Raw genomic sequence first — 19796 nt, 5'->3', positions numbered from 1 at the left:
ACATATATCCCCAGGGGCACCTGTGCACAGCCACACACACACTCACAGTCATGTACCACAAAATTCCCCAGGTGCGTTCGTGCGCACACACACGTCATAACCACCTTTGGCATTATTCTAAATCAATTTACAATTGAGGGTCTCAGTGTCCATTGTTTTATCCTCTCAGAAGATCCTGACTTCGGAGCGTGAAGCAGGAGCCCTTCGTCGCTGGAGACGGTCTTTGCCACTTACAGTCTCAGTAGAGCCAACATAAATGCTCTGGACCTTTGGAAGTGCAGTTCCAGAGCATACCTGGGAGCTCACATCCTATATATCTAAACATTTTAAGTGCAGTAGGTTCTAAAGTCCTGCCTTTACAAATATATATTTATTATAAGCAGGAAGGCCAGGTTCAAAATTAGAATTCCCAGACACAGGGGAGTCCTGCAAAGAAAGTGAGCGTGTGGGGAGAGCTGATTCCCAGACTCTGATCACTAGCCTGACCCTTTTCATCCCAATGCTGGGTCCATCCCTTGCCATAAGGGGCCTTGGATGTGCACAGGGGGACACTCAGATTTCACGTCCGGGCTCTGCCTATAACCTCCATGCAAACAGCTGCCCTTTAGTCTCTCTGTGAGTCCTGGGTATCTGAAATCCGGGGAGAGCCAGTGCAGGCACTAGAAATGGGTCAGGGGCTGCTGAGGCAGGGCATTCGGGGTCCTGGGTTTCTAGAGCACGGGGTGGAGCCAATGACCATGTCCCCTTGGTCCTGCTGATGCCACCCGATGGAGGGGGTGGCCAGAGGAAGTGTCAAGGCCAGGGGGACAGTCTACAGTGCAGGACCGAGGGCAGCGTGTCCCCTTGCAGGGGTCTAAGGCGAGAAGCCCTAAGGAAAGTTCTGAGGAGGCTGTAATGTATCATCATTCCCATTAATTAAAAAAAAAAAAGCTTACCACAGGCGTGCGTGGGAAGGGTTTTGCTCTAACAAGGGAATGCACTTGCCAACGTCTGGCCATAGAGGGCTGGTGGGCTTGCCAGGTTGATGAGGAACCGAGAGGCCGTTATTCTCCACTGGGTTTAACACTGCCTGAATTCCTCCAGGTGACGCTTAAATGCAGTGAGACATGGAACCCTCTCAAGTTGTTAAAATATTCATGGTGAGCCATGCAACTCTCTCCTCATTCTTGGCTACGAAAGCACGATAAACACAGGTGGAAATATCATCAGCCTGTTGGTTGGTTCACTGTCCATCTGGTGCCCCCTCTTGTAGGAGGCTTTATCACATCACCCAGGGCTGATCCATCTCACGATCACAGCTGATTTTCTGCAGGTGGCATCACTTGCTGGTGACACGAAGGAGACATGTTAGCCACCTCCCAAACACTGAGGCTTCTCCTGGGAGGAGCCTGCAGACCACCAGTCCAGCCTCTGCACAATGATGCTCCTCAGTGTCACTCCCGGCTTGCTGCCCTGGCCTCTAACTCTGGCCAGAACCTCGCTGGATTGTCGATAAATGTCACCCATGCACCACGTCTAAGCTTCGCGTCCAGATGTGACCATGGTTCTTCTTTTCTTCCCATCGATGGATTGTTTGATCTTTGTGTAATCGTGTCGGCAGGAAGGCCAGTACCGCCCTCTTGAGGTCTCCCAGAACCGCCTCTCTCTGTAACTATCCTAGCGCCCCAGGGGATCGGGTCTGAAGCCTGGCACTCAGACACGAGGATGACAGCTGGAGAGATAGGAATCCACTCCTGCTGTGGCTTCTACTGAGGCTCGATGTGGCCATAGAAACGGATCCCACAGGCCCTGACTTCACTTGACTCACTGCAGGGATGCTCCCAAACTGCCCCATTCCCCCCAGAGACCGAGGGCTTTCTGCTTGTTCCCGAAGGCCCCACCCCCGAGGGGGCACCGGGTCCAGTGGAGCGTCCAGCCTGGTTCCCCGCCAGCCCTTAGGGCTTTTGTGGGGCCTGGAACATCAACTACCCTCCCCTTAGGGGCCCGTTTGTCCTTTCCAGCCAACAGACCTAGGTCATAAGCACTTTAACTCACCTGAGGGTGTTTTCCTCACTTCAGGGGCAGTGAAGACGGGGCTTCTTCACACTCCAAGTGCCCCCGGTCTGGATGCAGACAGTCTGGCTCTCCACTCAGTCCTGCAGTTCCCGGCCACACCTGCTGCTGGTCACTGAGTCTGTGCTGTGTTCTCTTCCAGGACAAGAGGTGCACTCTGCCCCCAAAACCGCCCCCACCAGCGGTGGCAGAGGTGGCGGACAGGCAGGTGAGATGGGGCCTGAGACAGTGCCCACAAATCAGCGCCCCAGAGGCCGCTGGTGACTAGAGTGACCACGCGGCAGAAGCCAGCATGGGAAGGGAGGAGGAAGAAGGTTCAGGATAAGGAGATGAAAGGGGGAATGGATAGCACCGTGAGTAACTCGACCATGAAAGGGAAGAGAAAAGACAGTGACAGCTGGAGCGGTGTTGGTGTTAAAAGCTGAGGGCTTTTTTTTAAAATTTTATTAATTACCAATATATATTGACAGATTTCTTATTTTATTAAAGATTATGTGCCATGTCATATAAAAAGATATAGTATGTTATTATTTATTAAATAATACATAATAGAAGATATACTAGCATATTATGTTCTGTTTATTTATTAGCAGATAGTATATAATATATATGAAGGTGTTTATATACATAACATATAATTCATGCATCTATGTAATATATAACCCATAACAAATAATGTAAGATTATCATTAATATATAATATAACAAGATTACATAACAATAATGATGTAATATTACCTATTGTATGTCTTGGTTCATGACACATTCTCATCATAGATGCCTGTCAGAGGTATTTATGTATTAAAATTAATATTAAAAGACACAGTTATGAACATATCACCCAGCATCATAACAGGAATATTGACAGAGACATACTGTGTCCTCTTTCCCTATCCTGTTCTTGGCCTCTTCTCATAGGAAATAACCATCATCCTGACTCCTGGCTTACCCTTCTCTTGTGTTATTTTCACACATACAATATTTAAGATCAGTTAAAACAAATGAACTGCAGGTACATGCAATGAAATGGATGAATCATACACTCTATGTTAAATTGAAAAAGTAAGCCCTAGAAGGTGGCCTATAGTGTGCTATGCTTTTAACTGTGTATATATATGACAACTAAACTCACTGAATTAAGAACAACTACAGCTAGAGTCCAGGTGGGAGAGAGACAGATAAAATTTGAGGTGAGCAGGTTTGCTGCAGGTGAGCGAGATCCTTTCCAGTAACATGTCATTCTCTCTGAAGCAGGAGGCAAGGCCATCTGCTGGGAGTCAGGGAAGAGACAGAGGGAAGCTTCAAGGTGTGCAGAGAGCAGAGAACGTTAACACCACTGAGTGATAAGTGGGGAAATGTGCTCACTAGAGAAATCCTGGAGGATTGCCTGGCAGCGGCAACATGGTGGGAATTGATTTGTAGTCTTAGAAACCTGTGCTGGGAGAGCCTGCTGTCTGCAGGCTCAGAACAAGTAGAGCTGGGTGAACCGAGATGGAAGTCGGCCTGGTGAGGAACTGAAAAAGTCAAGGCTCAAGGGGGTTTTGTCTCTCATAAAGAGAGTGCTGACTGTGGATGCAGAGCTGGAAGGTGGGGAAGTGGAAGTAAGAGGAACGAGGACAGGCAGGAAAGCAGAGTCAGTGCATGATGCCCCAGTGAGGGTGAAGGAGTGCCAGGGAGGCTGGTGGAGAAGCAGCTTGACGGCTAGAAGTGGGCACTTAAAGGAGAGAGCATGGAACTTGGGTGGAGACACGCCCGGGTATGAGCCCGGGGGTAGGGTGAATGGGGGGTGGCTGGCTCAGGCTGACGGAGAAGAAGACCCTAAAATGACCACACTGGGTGGAGGAGGGAGAATGAACTTTGACGTCTTGATGGTAGGAGGTGAGGCAATACAGAGCTGGTGGTCCAGGTGCTCCTGACTGAGGCAGATGAGCAGGGAGGCCAGGGTGGCAGGCACTGATAGGAAAGGATCCGTGTTTTCCAGGTGCTCCCACGAGGGGAGGAGCAATCATCTGAAGGTGGAAAGTGAGCACAAGGAGGCAAACCCAGGCTCCTGGTCAAACTGGGGTTGTGAGGGGGCAAAGTGTCAATTCCAGAGATGGTTACCCAGGAAGCAGGGACCACGGGTGAAGTGAGGGGACACTCAGAGAAGAGAGGGAGAAGAGTCTTCTGGGTGTAGGGGGAAGAGAGTCCCCAGGACAAAGGAGCACAGGGGCACAGTGATGAGGATGGACTGGCTCTATGGTGACACTGAAGGGATGGCTGGATCTTTGTCCTGAGGGCTTAGGTTGGGGGGACTACTGGCCTCATGAGGATCCCCTCTCAGCAGCCTGGACAGACGCTCCCGCTCCTGAGGTCTGTGTGGCCACCACTGTTCCCGGAGGGGCCCTGCCTCCATCTTTTCTTATCAGACTTTCCTGCCCAGCCCCCGACTGCCAGCGAGGGAGCCTGGGCCTTGAAGCTGCTTCCCGTGGAGGGACACAGGCTCCTCGGAGAAGCAGGCTGATCTTACTTTTCTCCGTAACCCAGAGGCTAGCAAAGCGCCAGCCCATGTGTGGGCCATGTAGGGGCTCGGATACTTACCAAACTAACTCAAAGCAGTAGAATAGCAGAGCCAGAGGAAGTGATCACTGAGCCCACAGAGTTCACTGCCCACACCCCCATTCTACAGATGAGGAATCCGAGACCAAGCCGTGAAGCAGCCTTGGCCAAGGTCACGCTGCTCTTAAATGCTGGCCTGTGTCGGGCATGCCAAGTGATGTGCTGCAGTGAAGGGGCTGAGAGGGGGCTCTGGGGCCAGACATCTTGGGTTCAATTCCCAGCTCTGCCATTTATTAGCCGTGTGATTAATGAATGTCCTTACCTTTAAAGTGGAACTCATATTGGTGCGAACTCATTGGGTTGTCATGAACACAGCGTTCATGGAACAGCAGGACAGAGTTCTGTAAGGGTTTGCTATTGCTTTGGTTACTATTATTATCACCAATTGAACCCTGAAATGAAGAACAAAGGCAGGAAGAATTTTTATTTTAAAGGATTTTAAAATCCTCTGATGAATGCTTCATTTCATCTATTCAAGTTTGCATTTGACACTTATTAACAACTACACAATGGATGACTTTTGAGGCACTCTTGCTTCATGTCTTTAATTCTCACTAATGACACAGGCTATTTAACAGGCAGCAGTTTCTTTTCCAGGAAGAGGGACAAAAGGTTAAAATGTCTCAGTGCCTCTCGGTCCCCAGTGAGTTGGTTGTGACCTGTCAACCCAGGTTTGGGGAAGTGCCCGCTCCCCCTGGGCTCGCTGAGCTGCCCCGCAGCCTCCGGGGGCGCCGTACCCCCACAAGAATCCAGTCTCTTTGTTCCTATCTTTGTTTCATATCCCTCAAGGACTGCCCATGCCCCAGGGCCCCATCTGCCCCGCCAGCCTCGCCTGCTGGAATCCAGGGCACTATCCTGGGTCTCAACCATCCTCTGTTCATATGACCGCCCCACTACTCTACATTTTGTCCTACAAGTGTGGGCTCCTGTGGCTCGCCACACAGCAGGGGTCTCCCAGTCCTCCACCTTGGGTAACTGCATTGTCCTGCACAGTGCCTAGCGAACCCGTGTGGAGGCAGGAAGAATACAGAACAACAGGTGCTCAGAGGGGCTGCCTTTCCCACTGCAGGGGCCCTAGAGAGCTTTCTCCCGGCTGGTTATTCACAGGCGCTGAAGCTGTGGAATCTGGATCTCACCAATTTAAAGGGCACCATCACTAATTACAAAAGCAATCATTTCTTCAGTAGCAAAAGAGAAAAGACTTTGTTCCCCACCTCCAACTTTTTTCCTCCACCTTCAGATGTTTCTCATCTCTGGACTAGGGTAGAAAGCAACTCACAGAATATTATTTTTCAATGTTTTTTCCCACTCTGAAGATTGCTTTCCCAGAACCGATGAAGGCTAGAATGGACTTAGCTTTCCTGGACTGAGTATTCAGAGGCCTGGGGTGGGAAGGGGAGGGGGGAGGGGAGATAACTCAGCAATATTGAACCTAACAGAGACATTACAATGTTCTATTCTAAACAGAAAGGAAGCAGGGTGCTGTAGAAACAGGAAAACCATAGTTGGAAATGCAACAACGAGTTACAAGAGAATAAACATAAAGATGTAAAAATGAAAAAGGACATCAAAATAAAAAAAGGTGGGAATGGGAGAGGGGAACAAGAAAATATAGATTTTTTTCTTTCTTTTTTTTCTTCATTATTCTTAGGATGTGTTGGAGCCTAAGCGATTATCAGTCTAAAGAAAATAGATATAGTAATGGGGTGATATATTTGAAGAATAAGGTAACCACAAATTAAAAGCATACAATACAGTCACAAAAAAACCAAAAAGAAACAAACTCAAAATGGCTTAAAGACTTAAATATTAGACAAGACACTACAAACTTCTCTCAAGAAAACATAGGGAAAACATTATTTGACATACATCTCAGCAATGGTTTCCTAGGGCAATCTAAGCAACCCAAGCAACAGAAATAAAAGCCAAAATAAATAAATGAGACCTAATTAAACTTATAAACTTTTGCACAGCAATAGAAACCATAAGTAAAACAAAAAGACAACTTATGGAATGGGAGAAAATATTTGCAAAAGATGAGACTGACATTGGCTTAATTTCTAGACTATATAAATTGTTCATACAACTTAATAAGAAAAAAATAAACAACCAAATCCAAAAATGGGCAGAACAGCTAAACAAGCAATTCTCCAATGAAGACACACAAATGGCCAATAGGCATATAAAAAAATGCTCAGTATCGCTCAATTATCAGAGAATTGCAGCTCAAAACTACAATGTTATCATCTCACACCAGTCAGAATGGCCATCATTCAAAAGTCCACAAACCATAAATGCCGGAGAGGCTGTGGAGAAAAGGAAACCCTCCTACATTGTTGGTGGGAATGTAGTTTGGTGCAGCCACTGTGGAAAACAGTATGGAGATTCCTCAAAAGACAAAAAAAAAAAAAAAAAAAAAGACTTATCACCTAGTCCAGCAATCCTGCTCCTGGGCATATATCCAGAGGGAACCTTCATTCCAAAAGATACCTTCACCCCAATGTTCACAGGAGCACTCTTTACAATGGCCAAGACATAGAAGCAAACTAAACGTCCACTGACAGATGACTGGATAAAGATGTGGTATTTAGATATAACAGAATATTACTCAGTCATAACAAAGAAGGAAATAAAGCCATTTACAGCAACTTGGATGGAACTGGAGATTATCTCACTAAGTGAAATAAGTCAGACAAAGTCAAATATCATATGATATCATTTATATGTGGAATTTTAAAAAAAATGATACAAATGAACTTATTTATAAAACAAAAACAGACTCACAGACTTGTAAAACAAACTTAGGAGTTTGGGATTAACAGATACAAATTACTATATGTAAAACAGACAAATGACAAGGATTCACTGTAGAACACAGGGAACAGTATTCAGTATCTTGCAACCTATAATGGAAAAGAACCTGAAAAAGAATAGACTATGTATATTTACAACTTAATCACTATGCTGTATACCTGAAACTAACAAAACAGCACAGGGAGTGAGTCCTTCTGGGACAAGGCCTCTGTGGCAGTGGCCTCCTTGTCACCGCTCCATCTCACCAGGAGGCCAGGGTTTTCAGAGGTGAGCGGACATAGAGCTCATACACTTCAAATTGATTTCCAGGAAAAACTATGGAAAAACCAAATTCACCTGCAGTGTGGGAAACATGAGCAGGGCCCCTAAGCAGACCGACAAACCCAAAGTAAGATGGCCCGTTGTTCAGATCGGAACCAGAACAACGACCACCTGGCCCCAGTTAAATTACCACCTCACCTGCAATGAACTGCTCGTACTCAATGTCAGGGATGTTTCTGTTGAGACTTGGGAGGTCAAAGGAGTCGGACCAGGGATCGGGGCTCTGCCAGTGGTAGAGGTGGCCCCAAGGGAATAGCACCAGTACCGGCTCCTCCATCTTCAGCAGGGTCTTCAGGAGGAAGGCAATGTGGATGCAGACGTTCCTACGGAGGCTGAATCCCTCTGGAGGGTTGACGTCACACAGAAGGTACCTGGCTGTGAGCAAAGGAGAGCGGGTCATCAGGGCCAGGCCTCTGCACAGGAATCCCGGCTTAGATAGAACAGATACAACGGGAATCCCTGCACAGCCCATGGCCTACAATCCAGACACATTCAGCAGCTTCTGGTTTGTAAAGTGGAGGCACTGCCCACCCATCTCCATGTGGCCAATTACTTCAAGTCCGGGAGCAGTTGTGGAAGACATCTTGGCATCCGTCTAACACCAAGCACCTGACTAGCACCTGAGCACCCGTTCTCCAGGGGCTCTCAAACTTCTTGTTCTACAGAACCCTATACACTCTTAACAATTACTGAGAACTCCAAAAGGCTGCTATTTATGTGAGTTAAATCTATCAATATTTCCTGTGTTAGAAGTTAAATAAGAAGTTAGAAAAAGTGTATGAATTCACTTAAAAATATTAACAATCTACTGTATGTTACCATTAATACTCTTAAACAAAATATAATTCTATTTTTCAAAAGAAAAATCATTAGTGAGAAGAATAGCAGTGATTTTAATTTCTGCAAATCTCTTTTGGACTGGTGAGAGCTGAATTCTCCTAACTGCCTCTGCGTTCCCTGTTTTGTGATATCACAGGCCAGGTTTTCCCTGGAAAACCCCACAGGAACTCGGGAGAGCAAGAGTGTGCAAAAGGCAGGTGACATCCCGGCGTTTCTATGAAAATGGTCTTGCACCTCAGGGGCCTTGGATACACTTTGATAACTGCTGCCCTATCCAAGGCGAGACTCTTCTACACAAGAGCCAGGCAAGGGTCCTGGATTCTGTAATGAGTTACCGCCTCCACACCCCTCCCTTTTCTGTGTGTTTCTCACAACCTCCATTACTGCAGATGATGATGTAATCCTCAGCTGGGGCCTCTAATCCCAGAAGGCTGCTAACTTCAAGAGAGAGGGTCCCATCTACCATCCCTACACCCCGCATAGTTTATTTTGAGTCAAGCCCTAGATAACTACTTATCGGCACAGACCCTTGTGTCTTATTCCTGAGGTTGACTGAAGGAACCAACATCTGGATGGAACTGAAATTTCCCTGCAGATAAACAAGGCTGATAAACCACATCATTCCAACATCTGACTCTGGGGCTCTTCAAAACCCGGGTAAGGACCCGCTTCATCTAAGAGGGGTCCTCCACCTGCCCGTCCCAGTGGGTTCTGGGAGGCGGCGGCCACCAAGGGCTACCCAGACTCGCGGCCCCAGCCCCAGGGCCTGAGGGGGAGGAAAGCTTGAGTCTGTGCCCAAGCCCTGTCCCGCCCCGCCCCAACAAACTCCCCGGCACCACAGCCCTCCCCGGCCACCACCCCAACACCGATCCCACCCTGGTTCATGTCCACCGGCCCCGCCGACGGCGCGGATGTACGTTTACCATCTGTGAGACGCCGCCCCAGACAAGATGTCGGCCGCCTACTGACCAGGCCAGAACTAGTCGCCTGGCCGAGCAAGCCGCCATCCCCAGCAGCAAGCACCGCCATGGTCCCGGGCAGCTGCACACTTCCGGAGCCCGCTGCCCGCCCCAGAAGCTCAGGCCGGCCCGCGCGGAGCGCGGCGCCTGTAACCATTGCAACGCCGCAGGGCCATCCTCTAGCGCTTGCGTCGAGTGTCTTCCCGAGTCTAGATGTGCTAGGGCAGAACTTGCGGAGCCAATGGGAGCCAGGGCGCGGCCAGGACGGAGGTGGGGGAGGCTTATGTGGCAGCCGGGCGGGGCCGCTCGGAAGTCCTGACCTGCAGGTGGCGCCGGGCGGAGGCTGGGGCGGTGCTGCCACCAGTGGGCGGGGCAGTGGGGCAGCGGGGCAGCGAGACGGGGACACCCTCACCTGTCCCTGTGTGGGGATCAGCCTGGGCTCCGTGGCCTCCGCTTGCACCGGACGTGGACCCAGTCTACCAGTGGGCAAGATAGAGGACTGAGCCCAGGCACGCACGGCTGGCCAGGTAGGGCACCTGAAGTGCAGATCCGCCAGGCCCGCTGCCGGCCTTGAATACTCGCTGCTAGGCAGTTTCCAAGAAGACGGGATCTGTCATAAGAGGGGAGGTAGGGCTGGGGTGCCAGATGCCGTGTTAGGTGCAGTCTGACAGGAGAGCCATGGTGAGAGGACTCAGAGCGGCCCCTGTGTAGGCGGGGCTAAGAGTTTGGGGTATAGGGTGGGGGTGGTGTGTGCCTTGCTCTGTGTTCTCCCCAAGAACCCTCACTCCAGAGCAAGGGGCTCTGCTCCCCCCACCCCTCACTGCACTCCCTGCCTTCCCCAGCACCACCTGGGGTGTGGTCATGTCGGGGCAGGGAAGGCCCAGGCAAGGGGCTCATTCAGGGGCAGGGGCCACTCTGCAGGGATGCTGGACCTGACAGCGATGTGGTGCTTCGGAACTCCCCTGGGCTGGGTTTCTAACCAGTGAGATGGAAGGGCCTTTCCTTCCTGGGGTGAAGTTGGGGGAAATAGATCCATCATGAATGTCAGCCCTGAAAATGGAGGCTGCGCTACATCCATTCCTGGAAAGAAAAATCAGGCCCCTCCAGTCCAGGTGACTCAGAAAGTCATTCAGCAATGTTTGGGGTCCCCAGTTTACGTTTTCAACTAGAGCTGAGCTGCTCAGGAGGCCAGATCTCTGTCCGTGGCTCCAGGAGTAGGCTTTCTGTTGGGCGACAGGATCCTCACAAACACGTGTGTCTTTGTGGGTCACTCCCCTCTGACAAGCTGGGAGGCAGGGTGCAGTTGTGGGAAATCGTGTTTCCATGAGGAGAGGGCCACCAAGTGGTGGGGGCACAGGAGACAGTGGGAAAGAGTCCCGCAGCCTTTCTGGAATGAAAAAACTGGCAAATGTGAAGAAGTGCATATTTTGTTTTATTGAACAGGCTGCTTATGTACGTTTGGAGGGCCAGGTTCAAGGACTCTGCATCCCTCCAGGACAATAGCCTCAAGAGAAGAACAGAGCAGGAGGAGATATGGGGTTTCTCCCAGGAATGAGGCAGAACAGGGATTTCTGCAGATTTGCAAGGAGACCCCGACCACTGAGCACGGGGTTACAACCCCACATGACCCCTGTCATGTTTGGCTTGGGCTCTGGGTCTGGCCTGATCATTATTCTTCCAGCTGAGTTCCAGAAACTCAGAGGGTAGACTTAGAGAGGCTGCGTTTGGAACCCGGTGTGGAGACGGAGGGTCGTTTATCCTGAGTCCCTTCAGCCTAATCACTGTAGCTCAGTTCCAACAACACCCAGGCCCCCAGGGTGGCCGTGGAGGGAGAGCAAGCCTGGCAGGTGACCCAGGGGTCCCACTGCTGTTCCCCTCTTTTATCTTTGTTCCCTTTCATCCCGGAAGGTGTGATTGTCTCATGTCATGGTGACAAGCCATCTCTCCTCTGTCAGGTGGGGTCCCCACCCCCACTCAGCCTTCTCTCTGCATGGATGATGAAGGACCAGGCTCACTTGAAGTTCTGAGCTTGAGCAGTAAGGTGGAACCAAAGAAACCAATGGAAACAAAGAAACAAATCATTGTGGCAAATCTCCCCACCACAGAGAAGCTGCCCTAAGTGGAAGGATGGGTGTGGGCATGCCCATTTGTTTCCTGTCTCCCAGTGCTCTTCGCTTTCTTATTGCAGACCTGCATGGTTACAACAAAATGATCTGCAAAACTGAAAATATTTACTCTCTGGCTTTTACAGAAAAGGCTGACCAGCCTCTGGTTCCCGTACCGGTCAAGTGATAGGAGTACCTTTCCAGTTTGGAAACATCTGGGCAGGCCCAGGTTTGCAAAATTCTTTAAGAGTAGTTATGGAGTTTTTCTTCTAAACATTTTTACGGCTGTATACTTAACTGTGGTTGTGCTGTGTAATTCTGAGCCAGGATTTTCTCAAACTGTTTCTCATTTCTTATACCAGACACCCCTAAATTCCAAGGGGAATGGGATGTTAAGGAAGCCATGGAGTTTAGGAAAAAGATACAGATTTCATTTCCATTTAAGCATCGATGTATCTCCATCCTAGGCAGTATCGGTTCTGTGGTATTGATAGGGGAACTAAATAGCAACCAATTTTATAGAAAATAGTGGGTCATTGGGTACACAAGTTCTTCTTTTCAACATTTTTGTAATGTTTGCAGTTTAAGATGACCATTCCTGAGATACAGGCAGCCTCTTAGAATGAAATAGCATTTTCCCTGAACCATACTCAATTTTTATTTCGTAGACAGCAGGAAGGACAATCACACATTCAACAATTGGGGACCTCAAAGATAAAATGTAACTTTCTGAGAGCACACTCCCCCCGTCTCCCTCTGTTCTTTTCACTGTCCCATTGTCCCTGAAGGCTCTTTCGTATCTTCTGCTCATGACTCCAGTAACTCTTCCTCCTCTTTCCTCAGCTGGTAAGTTTACTTTTCTACTTTAACCAAGCAAACTGAAGCCAACAGAAGAGAACATTCACCAGCAACTCCTAGCACATCCGCTCACCTTCTGATGTCTGTGACCTCACTCTCGCTTCCCCACCTCTTATTACAGGTGACATCAAAAGCCATATCATCCAAAAGTCGCCAGGGGGCCCATCCATCCAATCTGCTCCGGGCTGTCTCTCCCACATCCATCCTCTCTGTCACTACCTCATCTATTTTGTTCTCCTGCTAGTTGGCTCCCATTAGTATATAAAAGTCCATCCTCTTAAAAGAAACAAACAGCACTCCTTGACCATAATTCGCCCCCACCAATTGCCACCCCATGTCTTTGCAGCAAATCTTTAATGAGTAGTTTAAACTCACTGTCTAAATATTTTCTTGAGCCATCCGCTTTTGCACCCACTCTGGCTTTTCCCCTGATCCCTCGCTGTATGGAAACTTCTCTGTCAAGGCCATCAGTGACCCCACGTTGCTAAATATAGTGGTCAGTTTTTAGTCTTCATCATGCTTGGCCCTTTGGCAGCATTTGACCCAGCTCTTCCATCCCTCCTCCCCCGTGTTCCTGCTTTACTTGACCTCCAGCCTATCGCTCTGCTTTCGATCTTCTGGCTGGTCTTTTGCCAACGTCTCCTCTTTTTTCCAAACATTTACTGCGAATGTGCCCCGGAGTTGAGTCCTGGGTCTCTCCTCAATCTCTCTGCTATAACTTTGGTGGAAGCAACCAGACTTGGAAATTGACATGCCATCAATTTCTCGATTTGTCCAAACTACCTGATTTGCCCTTTCCATTTGGAACTCTCTCCCTGATACTCATATTCTTTTTCTTTCACTCATCTTGCTTTCACATTCATACATATGTTCTACTGTGTAAATTACTTTTCCAAATTTTGAATCAGTCCATACATATCATGTAAAATGCTCAGATCTCTATTATTTCCACTAAGATGCTTATTCTACCTTAGAACCTTTCTGCATTTCTGTATTTATGTCAATAAAGTGAATAGTATTTCTACAAGCCCCATAGTTAAACAGTGTGTTTGTTTGGGGCTATTATGTAACATGAAATAATGATACATCAACATAGTCCTTTTTCATTTAATTTTATGTAACACCAAGATGAGGTTTTTGCATGAAGACTGGTTTTATTGAAATTTTACCTACGTTATGGACAGTCAGTTTATGTGAAAGCCCTCATTTCTCCTCTTTTCTGATATATTTTCCATTTGGCTATTATAACATATACATTGGCATGAAATAAAATTCCAAAATCATTCACATAATAAAATCAATACATTTAAATTATATTTTTTAATGTTAATAAGAAAGAAAAAGAAACCCAAACTCCTCTACTTATTAGGCATTTCTGTGGCAATATCTAATAGACTCCTTAACCATGACATTGAAGAACTGAGCTGATTCCTATCCCTTTCCACCTGCTCAGCCCCATCTTGTCCCATCCCCTGTGGATGGAGAGGACATCCATCCCATTTTCCAGGTCCAGATATTGGAACCATGTTCTTTCTCTCTCTTTCACTTACACACACACACACACACACAGCAAATACAGCTTGTTAGAAAATTCTGGCTACTCTGAATTCATTAACCACGTACTCCCTGTTCCCCACCCTCCTAGGAGCCACCTTCAACCCCTTGTTGGACACCAATTAGCCTACTTCTTCCATCTTTGCTTTTCTACAATCTCATCCACACAGAGTCAGAGGGAGCTTATAAAAGCATACATTGAGGGGGTGGGTGTAGCTCAGTGATACAGTGCATGCTTAGCATGCATGAGATCCTGGGTTCAAACTACAGCACCTTCACTAAAATAAATAAATTAACCTCCTCCCAAGAAAACCCAAAACAAAAGCATAAATTGGACATTACCCATCCCATCAAAACTCACTAAAAGGGTCACCATTCCATTAGGAGCCAAAGTCGTCCCAAAGTCTTCGAGGACATGGCCTGCTCTGCCTCTCCGCCCACACTCTCCCCATCACTCTGGGGGCCTCTGGCTCTGGCTCTTCCTTCTTCCTCCGGATCTATTCTGCTTCAAGTTCATTACTCCTTGAGATCTGCCAGGATTGCCTTATTCCCTCCTGCCTGACTCCCACCCCACCACCATCACCTGAGTTTGCTCATATCACTCTTATATTTCCCCAAGCTCTTGCTACCCCCATCATGTTGCCTGTTTTCTCTGCTAAAACTCTGAGCCCCCAGTGATGGGGAGTCGTGTCTATTTTGTTGACTAATAAAGCCCAAGAGCCTTGGGAATGGGTATAGTTACTAGATTCCCATAAGTAGTAGGAGCTTATACAGATTTGCTGAATGAATGCAGAGGTCCTGGTCCAATTCGATGGAGCACTTCTGTGTCCTGCTCAAAGATTAACTCTCCTTTCCTCCTGAGAGAGGGTGACCACTTCCTTGGTGATCAAAGGCAAGATCTATTTTCTTTATGCTGTTAACCTTAGGCGGGGAGACTGGGGGATCTTCATTTATATTTTAAAATTTGATTCACTCTGCAGTTTGTCTCCTGTCTATGTATCCTTTTGAGAAACCGTTTATGAGTGATCATTCTCCCATCAGATTGAACAGGATCCAGGGGGAAGTACCAAGCCTGTCCCATCGGCCATCCTGTGTGTCATGTCCTGTGACCCAGTGGATGCTCAGCACGTAAGTGAACCAACAGGAGTGAGTGAAGAGATGGGAACATCTCATAATTGTGGTGGCTGCACTCTGTCCGATGCCTTGAGATTTGGGGAAGGTTTTACAACTGCGGAGGCGAGATGTCAGGTCCTCTGTGCTCTTCCTGAGTGCCCTGGCCTTACCCATTCCCCCAGCCCCCTCTGGGCAGCCAAGCCCAGGAGCTGGGCCACCGGCGATTGTGCTGATCAATAATCCACCTCACCCAAAGTCCGGGGGTAAGAGCGGCCAGCACAACTGTTTGTAGACTCTGAAGTCAGGTCCTTGGAGGAATTCCTCACTGAACAATGTTTTGGACCTTTTATTTTTCTCTATAGCCTCCAGCTGAAGAAACAGATTGCCTTAGGTACATGAAAGGTGAGGACACCTACTATCCCCATGGAGCCCAGGTGGGGCTGGGAGTCTGCTGTTTGTACAGCTGGTGGGCTCGTGTTGCTTTGGGCATCCCTGTGCCTGAATTCCTGCAGTACACTCGGTGGTAAGAACGGGGGTGCCTGGCAGGGAGGGAAGCGGGTCGGGGGACTACACAGCTGGGGAGACGTTAACCTGGGGTGAGCAGGAGCCGGCTGATGCATGGAATCTCGGTGCAGGGAACTCTCCAAACTCAGAGAGGTTCCCACTCCCGCAGGGTCCCTTTGATCAGGGTGCTAGGCTGTCAGCACTGCAGGGTCCCTGTGAGGATCATGGTGCCTTCAGGCAGTGGGAAGTGAGGGGTCCAGTGGCAATTAAATTAACTGTGCACCCAAAGCCAACCCCCGTCTCTTTCAGCCTGTTTCCTAGTCTGCAAAACTGGAATGATGTTAACCATCCCGCAGGTTTGTTGATGGGCTGGGACACACTAGACTGCCAGGAGCTGGAATTCCTCTGTGCCCTGATTGTAATCCTTCCTTCACACTATTTACTCTCACAAGTTCAGTCTCTCTGTCTCTCTCTCATTCACTTGTAACTTTCTCTCCTGCTCTGGTTTCATTTGATTCCCACCCTCCTCCCAATCCCCAGATGAGTGAAATTAATTTCTGTGTGTCAGTTCCAAATTCCCGGGAAAGATGCTCTGTCTCCTCTGGATTGGTTGTCCAACCCATCAGTTGCAGTCAGAGGAGTGAGTCCCTCTGTGACCAGAGGAGGGGCTCTGCCCAGCCCCCCAGCCACCACTGTGGGAGCACATAGCTCTCCGAGGAGGAGGTACTGGCTGTGACTTGGTGTCACTAAGTGTGAATTTATCACTCCTCTTGCCCCACCTTCATCCTCCTAAACAAAGATGAAAATTAAACACTCCCGAGATTTGTGTCATGGAACACTCAGGGTGGGGGCTAAGAGGGCTGGATTCCCTGCTGAGTGTAAGGGGCTACAGTGACTCCCCAACGAGAGCCTGTAAAGGAAACAGCACCGGCCCCACCGGACACTTAGGATGCTGAGTCTGCGTGACATTGAGCCAGGCTTCTGACCACAGCTCAGGGGTCTGGTGTGACCGGTTAGTCTTTGAAACCAACCAGCTTTGGATTCCTCAATCCCTCCCTGAGGTTTTACCTGAACCACGAGCTTCTGTATCTCTGAAGACAGATGATGAGGACCCTTCACGTAAGGCATTTGCACAGCCCTGTGCGGGAATTTGTGCTGCACGGTCTGCCCGGCGAGCTGACCAAAGTTCGTATTTTACTGATCTTAGAAATAGTCTGCTTTCCTGATGCACTGTTTCACTGAACAAGCAACAGAAGCCACCTCTGGCTGATAAAAGCAAAAAAGGGACTTAAAGAAAAGATACTGGGAGGGTGCATGGAGTGCCCCAGACCAGAGCCAACCCGGGGTCCGTAGGAGATTTTGGGGAGCCCCAGGCACCAGGCTGCGCAGGGTGTTACCGGGCCCCCTGCTGCCCCAGCAGGGACGCCCCTCCTCCTGACACTCCACCTCACTGCAGGTTCATGTCCCGGCAGGGCCAGGTCACACTGAAGCCACCAGCACACACCTCAATGGGGGAGTTGACCCCTTCTCAGCTGAGGGCGTGCCTGGTGTGGGGAGAGGCCCAGTTAGAGGAAGACGGTTCCCCTACTGTTCCGAGTTAATGCGCAAGTCAGTGCCCATCACTCAGGAGAGCCGGGCTGGCCTGACCTCATTGTGGTGACTAGGCCGTCTGAGTTCACGTATTACTTTTTAGGTTGGAAGGCCCAAGAGGGAGAAAAAGTGGAGGTTCTAGTACTTATTTTATATTTCCCATGTACCAGTTGCGGTATGCAAGCCACTTCAGACAAGGCCCATAACAACCACATTAATAGGCCACGGAGAAAGTCGTGCATTCAGGCCTCTGCAGCCCCGAAACGCGTGTCCTCATCAGTTCCGTAGTTACCAGTGGAAGTTGTCGGGATTTATGGGACTGTGTGCTCCTGTGGGGCTGGGATGTGTGTGTTTAAATCCACATCTTCAGAAACTCGGCCAGAACCACAGCCACTGATTGTCTGCATGGAGGTAGAGGAGGGGAGGCTTCCAGCCTCTGGTCCAGCTCGTGTGGAGCTCAGAAGTTGCTCCTTCTCTCCTGAAAACAACACCAGAGCTGAGGGTGCTGAAAACCCACTGCTGTTCTTAGACCCACAAGAAAACTGAGGGGGAAAGCTGCTCCCAACCCAGAGAGGCAGCCGGGCAGGCTTGGAGAGTCACAGCTCCCAGGGCAGAACCCGCTATTGTAAGAAACTAGGGGGCAGGCAGATTTAACAGGTCCCTGAGGCCAGCAGGAAACAGCGTGGGGAAGTCTGAGTGTGACAACTTCAGGGGGCCAGTCAGAGGGGCCCCCTGCTCTTTTTCATGCATTTTACTTCGAGGACAGTACCCTGTTCTCAGAGTGAAAATCATAGGAAAACTCCTCATGCTTCCTGCCAGGAAAGGATAAAATAACTCTAATGAAATACACCCAGAATATTCTCTTCCATTGTGGGGGGTTGTGTTTTTTTTTTAAATGAGAAATTATTTTACCAGAGCCTAACCAGCCTGGGGGAAGGGAAATCCCTTCTGTCTCACCCAAATTGGGGTGAAGGGAAAGAGACACACTTGTGGAGGTCACAGCTCAGGGCACAGGCTCAATGAGAACTAATCACAGGAGTATAGATGCCCTGCTCTGTTCCACTACCCCAACAACTTACCTCCATGTCAGTAGGGCCTCTGTGTAATAACAGGAATAAAATTAAAAGAAGTTAATGTCTCAGGAGTGTCTAGGGAAAACCCAAAGACAGCGGGCGGATGAAAACAAGGACACACAGGCAGCTTTAGCCTCTCACACCAATGGCTGTAGCAAACTACACACAGCCCATCCCAGTAGATAAACAGAAAACCTCACAGAAAAAACTATTTATTTTGGTTCTCTTACCCAGTGCATTCCATGGTGCATCCTCACCTAGAATTGAGTGGAAGCAAGTCCATTTCAGAAGGGACATAACTGAAGAGGAATGGCTTTCCAGACTCTGAAGGGCAGAGAAACACCAGCCTGGGTTAGAGAAAGGTGAGGGGTGGGGTAAGGGGTGGGCTGCCTTCCCCAAATAAGGAACCTTCCTGAGGCCAGCACAGTGGGAGGGAGGGCCATGGGGTGGAAGCAGATAGACTTCTTCCTGAGAACTGATGGGATGCCTCAAAGGGACCATTCAGGTGCCCATTCAGGTGTCTTGACGGTGGGAGCCAGTCGGTCTGCCTCAGAGCCCAGGACTGAGGTGGGTGCATAGCAGGCAGGTCTTACTTAGCCGGATCCAATTCACTTCTCCGAAGCCCTGTGTAAAACATGAAGCGTGAACGGCCTGGTGAGCACAGCTCTGCCCTCAAGACCGGTTTCTACTCCTCTCTTCCCAGAGAACAGCATCTCTGAGCCCGTCCTGGGTGACCTCACAGAGATCACTCTAGTGGCCCAGGCTAGTGACCGGGAACATGTACCTTCCTGCAGCCAACCCCAGACGTCCACTGATGCATCATATACTGGCAAATATGTGAGTTCATGTGCATTGGTCTAACAGCAGAGACTCTGCCACAGGCCCAAGAGGTGGTGTGTGGGACATACAGGGGTGCAGGACTGTAAGCAGTGCAATGGTGTAAGTGGTGGCAGGGGTGCAGGGGCTGTGGAGGGTGAAGGCAGTTCAGGGGTTGTGGGGGTGCAGGCAGTGCAGGGAGTGTCAGGGGTGCAGAGGTACAGGGAGTGTAGGGGTGCAGGGAGGTGCTCAGGCAAGTGCACATCCTCGCAGTCAGCCTGACCACTGGAGGCTAGTGCAATGGTTTGGGGCGGCGGAAGCGGAGGCAGCGGCGGGTGGGAGGCTGCCCGGGCAAGCCGGTCGATTTCTTCTCTTCCCTGCAGCCTGGCCTGGGGGTGCCTTGGCCGCCGGAGATTCGCCAGATGTTGGACTCCAAGTAAGCTTGCTCCTGGGAGGTGGGGAGGTTAGGTCAGCAGGCGGCGGCAGCGGTAGGGGGGCGGAGCGGGGCTGCCCCTGGCGAACTGGTGGAATAGCTGCCTTCTCCCGGCTGCCGGGCCTGGGAGCAGCCTCTGCTGCCCCAGGTCGCCGGACACACCTGT

General features: G+C 49.5%; 1 protein-coding gene and 2 long non-coding RNA genes across 4 annotated transcripts; 2 read left to right on the top strand and 1 right to left on the bottom strand.

Annotated features, from left to right (window-relative positions):
• Window positions 1-4789: 4789 nt before the first annotated feature.
• On the bottom strand, window positions 4790-9662 carry LOC135318592 (GDP-fucose protein O-fucosyltransferase 2-like). Its single transcript, XM_064476096.1, has 3 exons — window positions 9549-9662; window positions 7924-8160; window positions 4790-5042 (listed from the first exon to the last, which is right to left on the bottom strand). The coding sequence occupies exons 1-3, from the start codon at window positions 9652-9654 to the stop codon at window positions 5029-5031; spliced, it is 357 nt and encodes a 118-aa protein (XP_064332166.1). The 5' UTR covers window positions 9655-9662; the 3' UTR covers window positions 4790-5028.
• Window positions 9663-11820: 2158 nt separating this feature from the next.
• Window positions 11821-15672, top strand: LOC135318645 (uncharacterized). 2 transcript variants are annotated; one of them, XR_010376940.1, is made up of 3 exons: window positions 11821-11918; window positions 15143-15229; window positions 15577-15672. It is a non-coding gene; the product is annotated as an uncharacterized LOC135318645 (long non-coding RNA). The 2 variants fall into 2 exon arrangements; XR_010376939.1 differs by lacking the exon at window positions 11821-11918 and adding an exon at window positions 14589-14993.
• An 8-nt stretch (window positions 15673-15680) lies between these two features.
• On the top strand, window positions 15681-19237 carry LOC135318644 (uncharacterized). Its single transcript, XR_010376938.1, has 3 exons — window positions 15681-15737; window positions 18616-18743; window positions 19085-19237. It is a non-coding gene; the product is annotated as an uncharacterized LOC135318644 (long non-coding RNA).
• Window positions 19238-19796: the final 559 nt, after the last annotated feature.

The sequence above is a fragment of the Camelus dromedarius genome, chromosome 19 (genome assembly GCF_036321535.1).
Source record: "Camelus dromedarius isolate mCamDro1 chromosome 19, mCamDro1.pat, whole genome shotgun sequence".
Classification (NCBI taxonomy): domain Eukaryota; kingdom Metazoa; phylum Chordata; class Mammalia; order Artiodactyla; family Camelidae; genus Camelus; species Camelus dromedarius.
The sequence above is the reverse complement of the archived record's forward strand: the minus strand, read 5'-3'. Positions and strand labels throughout refer to the sequence as shown.

Coding starts and splice junctions, on each gene's coding strand:
- LOC135318592 (XM_064476096.1), bottom strand. CDS start 9,654: ATGGCGGTGCTTGCTGCTGGGGATGGCGGCTTGCTCGGCCAGGCGACT. Junction 8,161..9,548: donor GGGGCGGCGTCTCACAGATG/GTAAACGTACAT, acceptor CTTTGCTCACAG/CCAGGTACCTTCTGTGTGAC.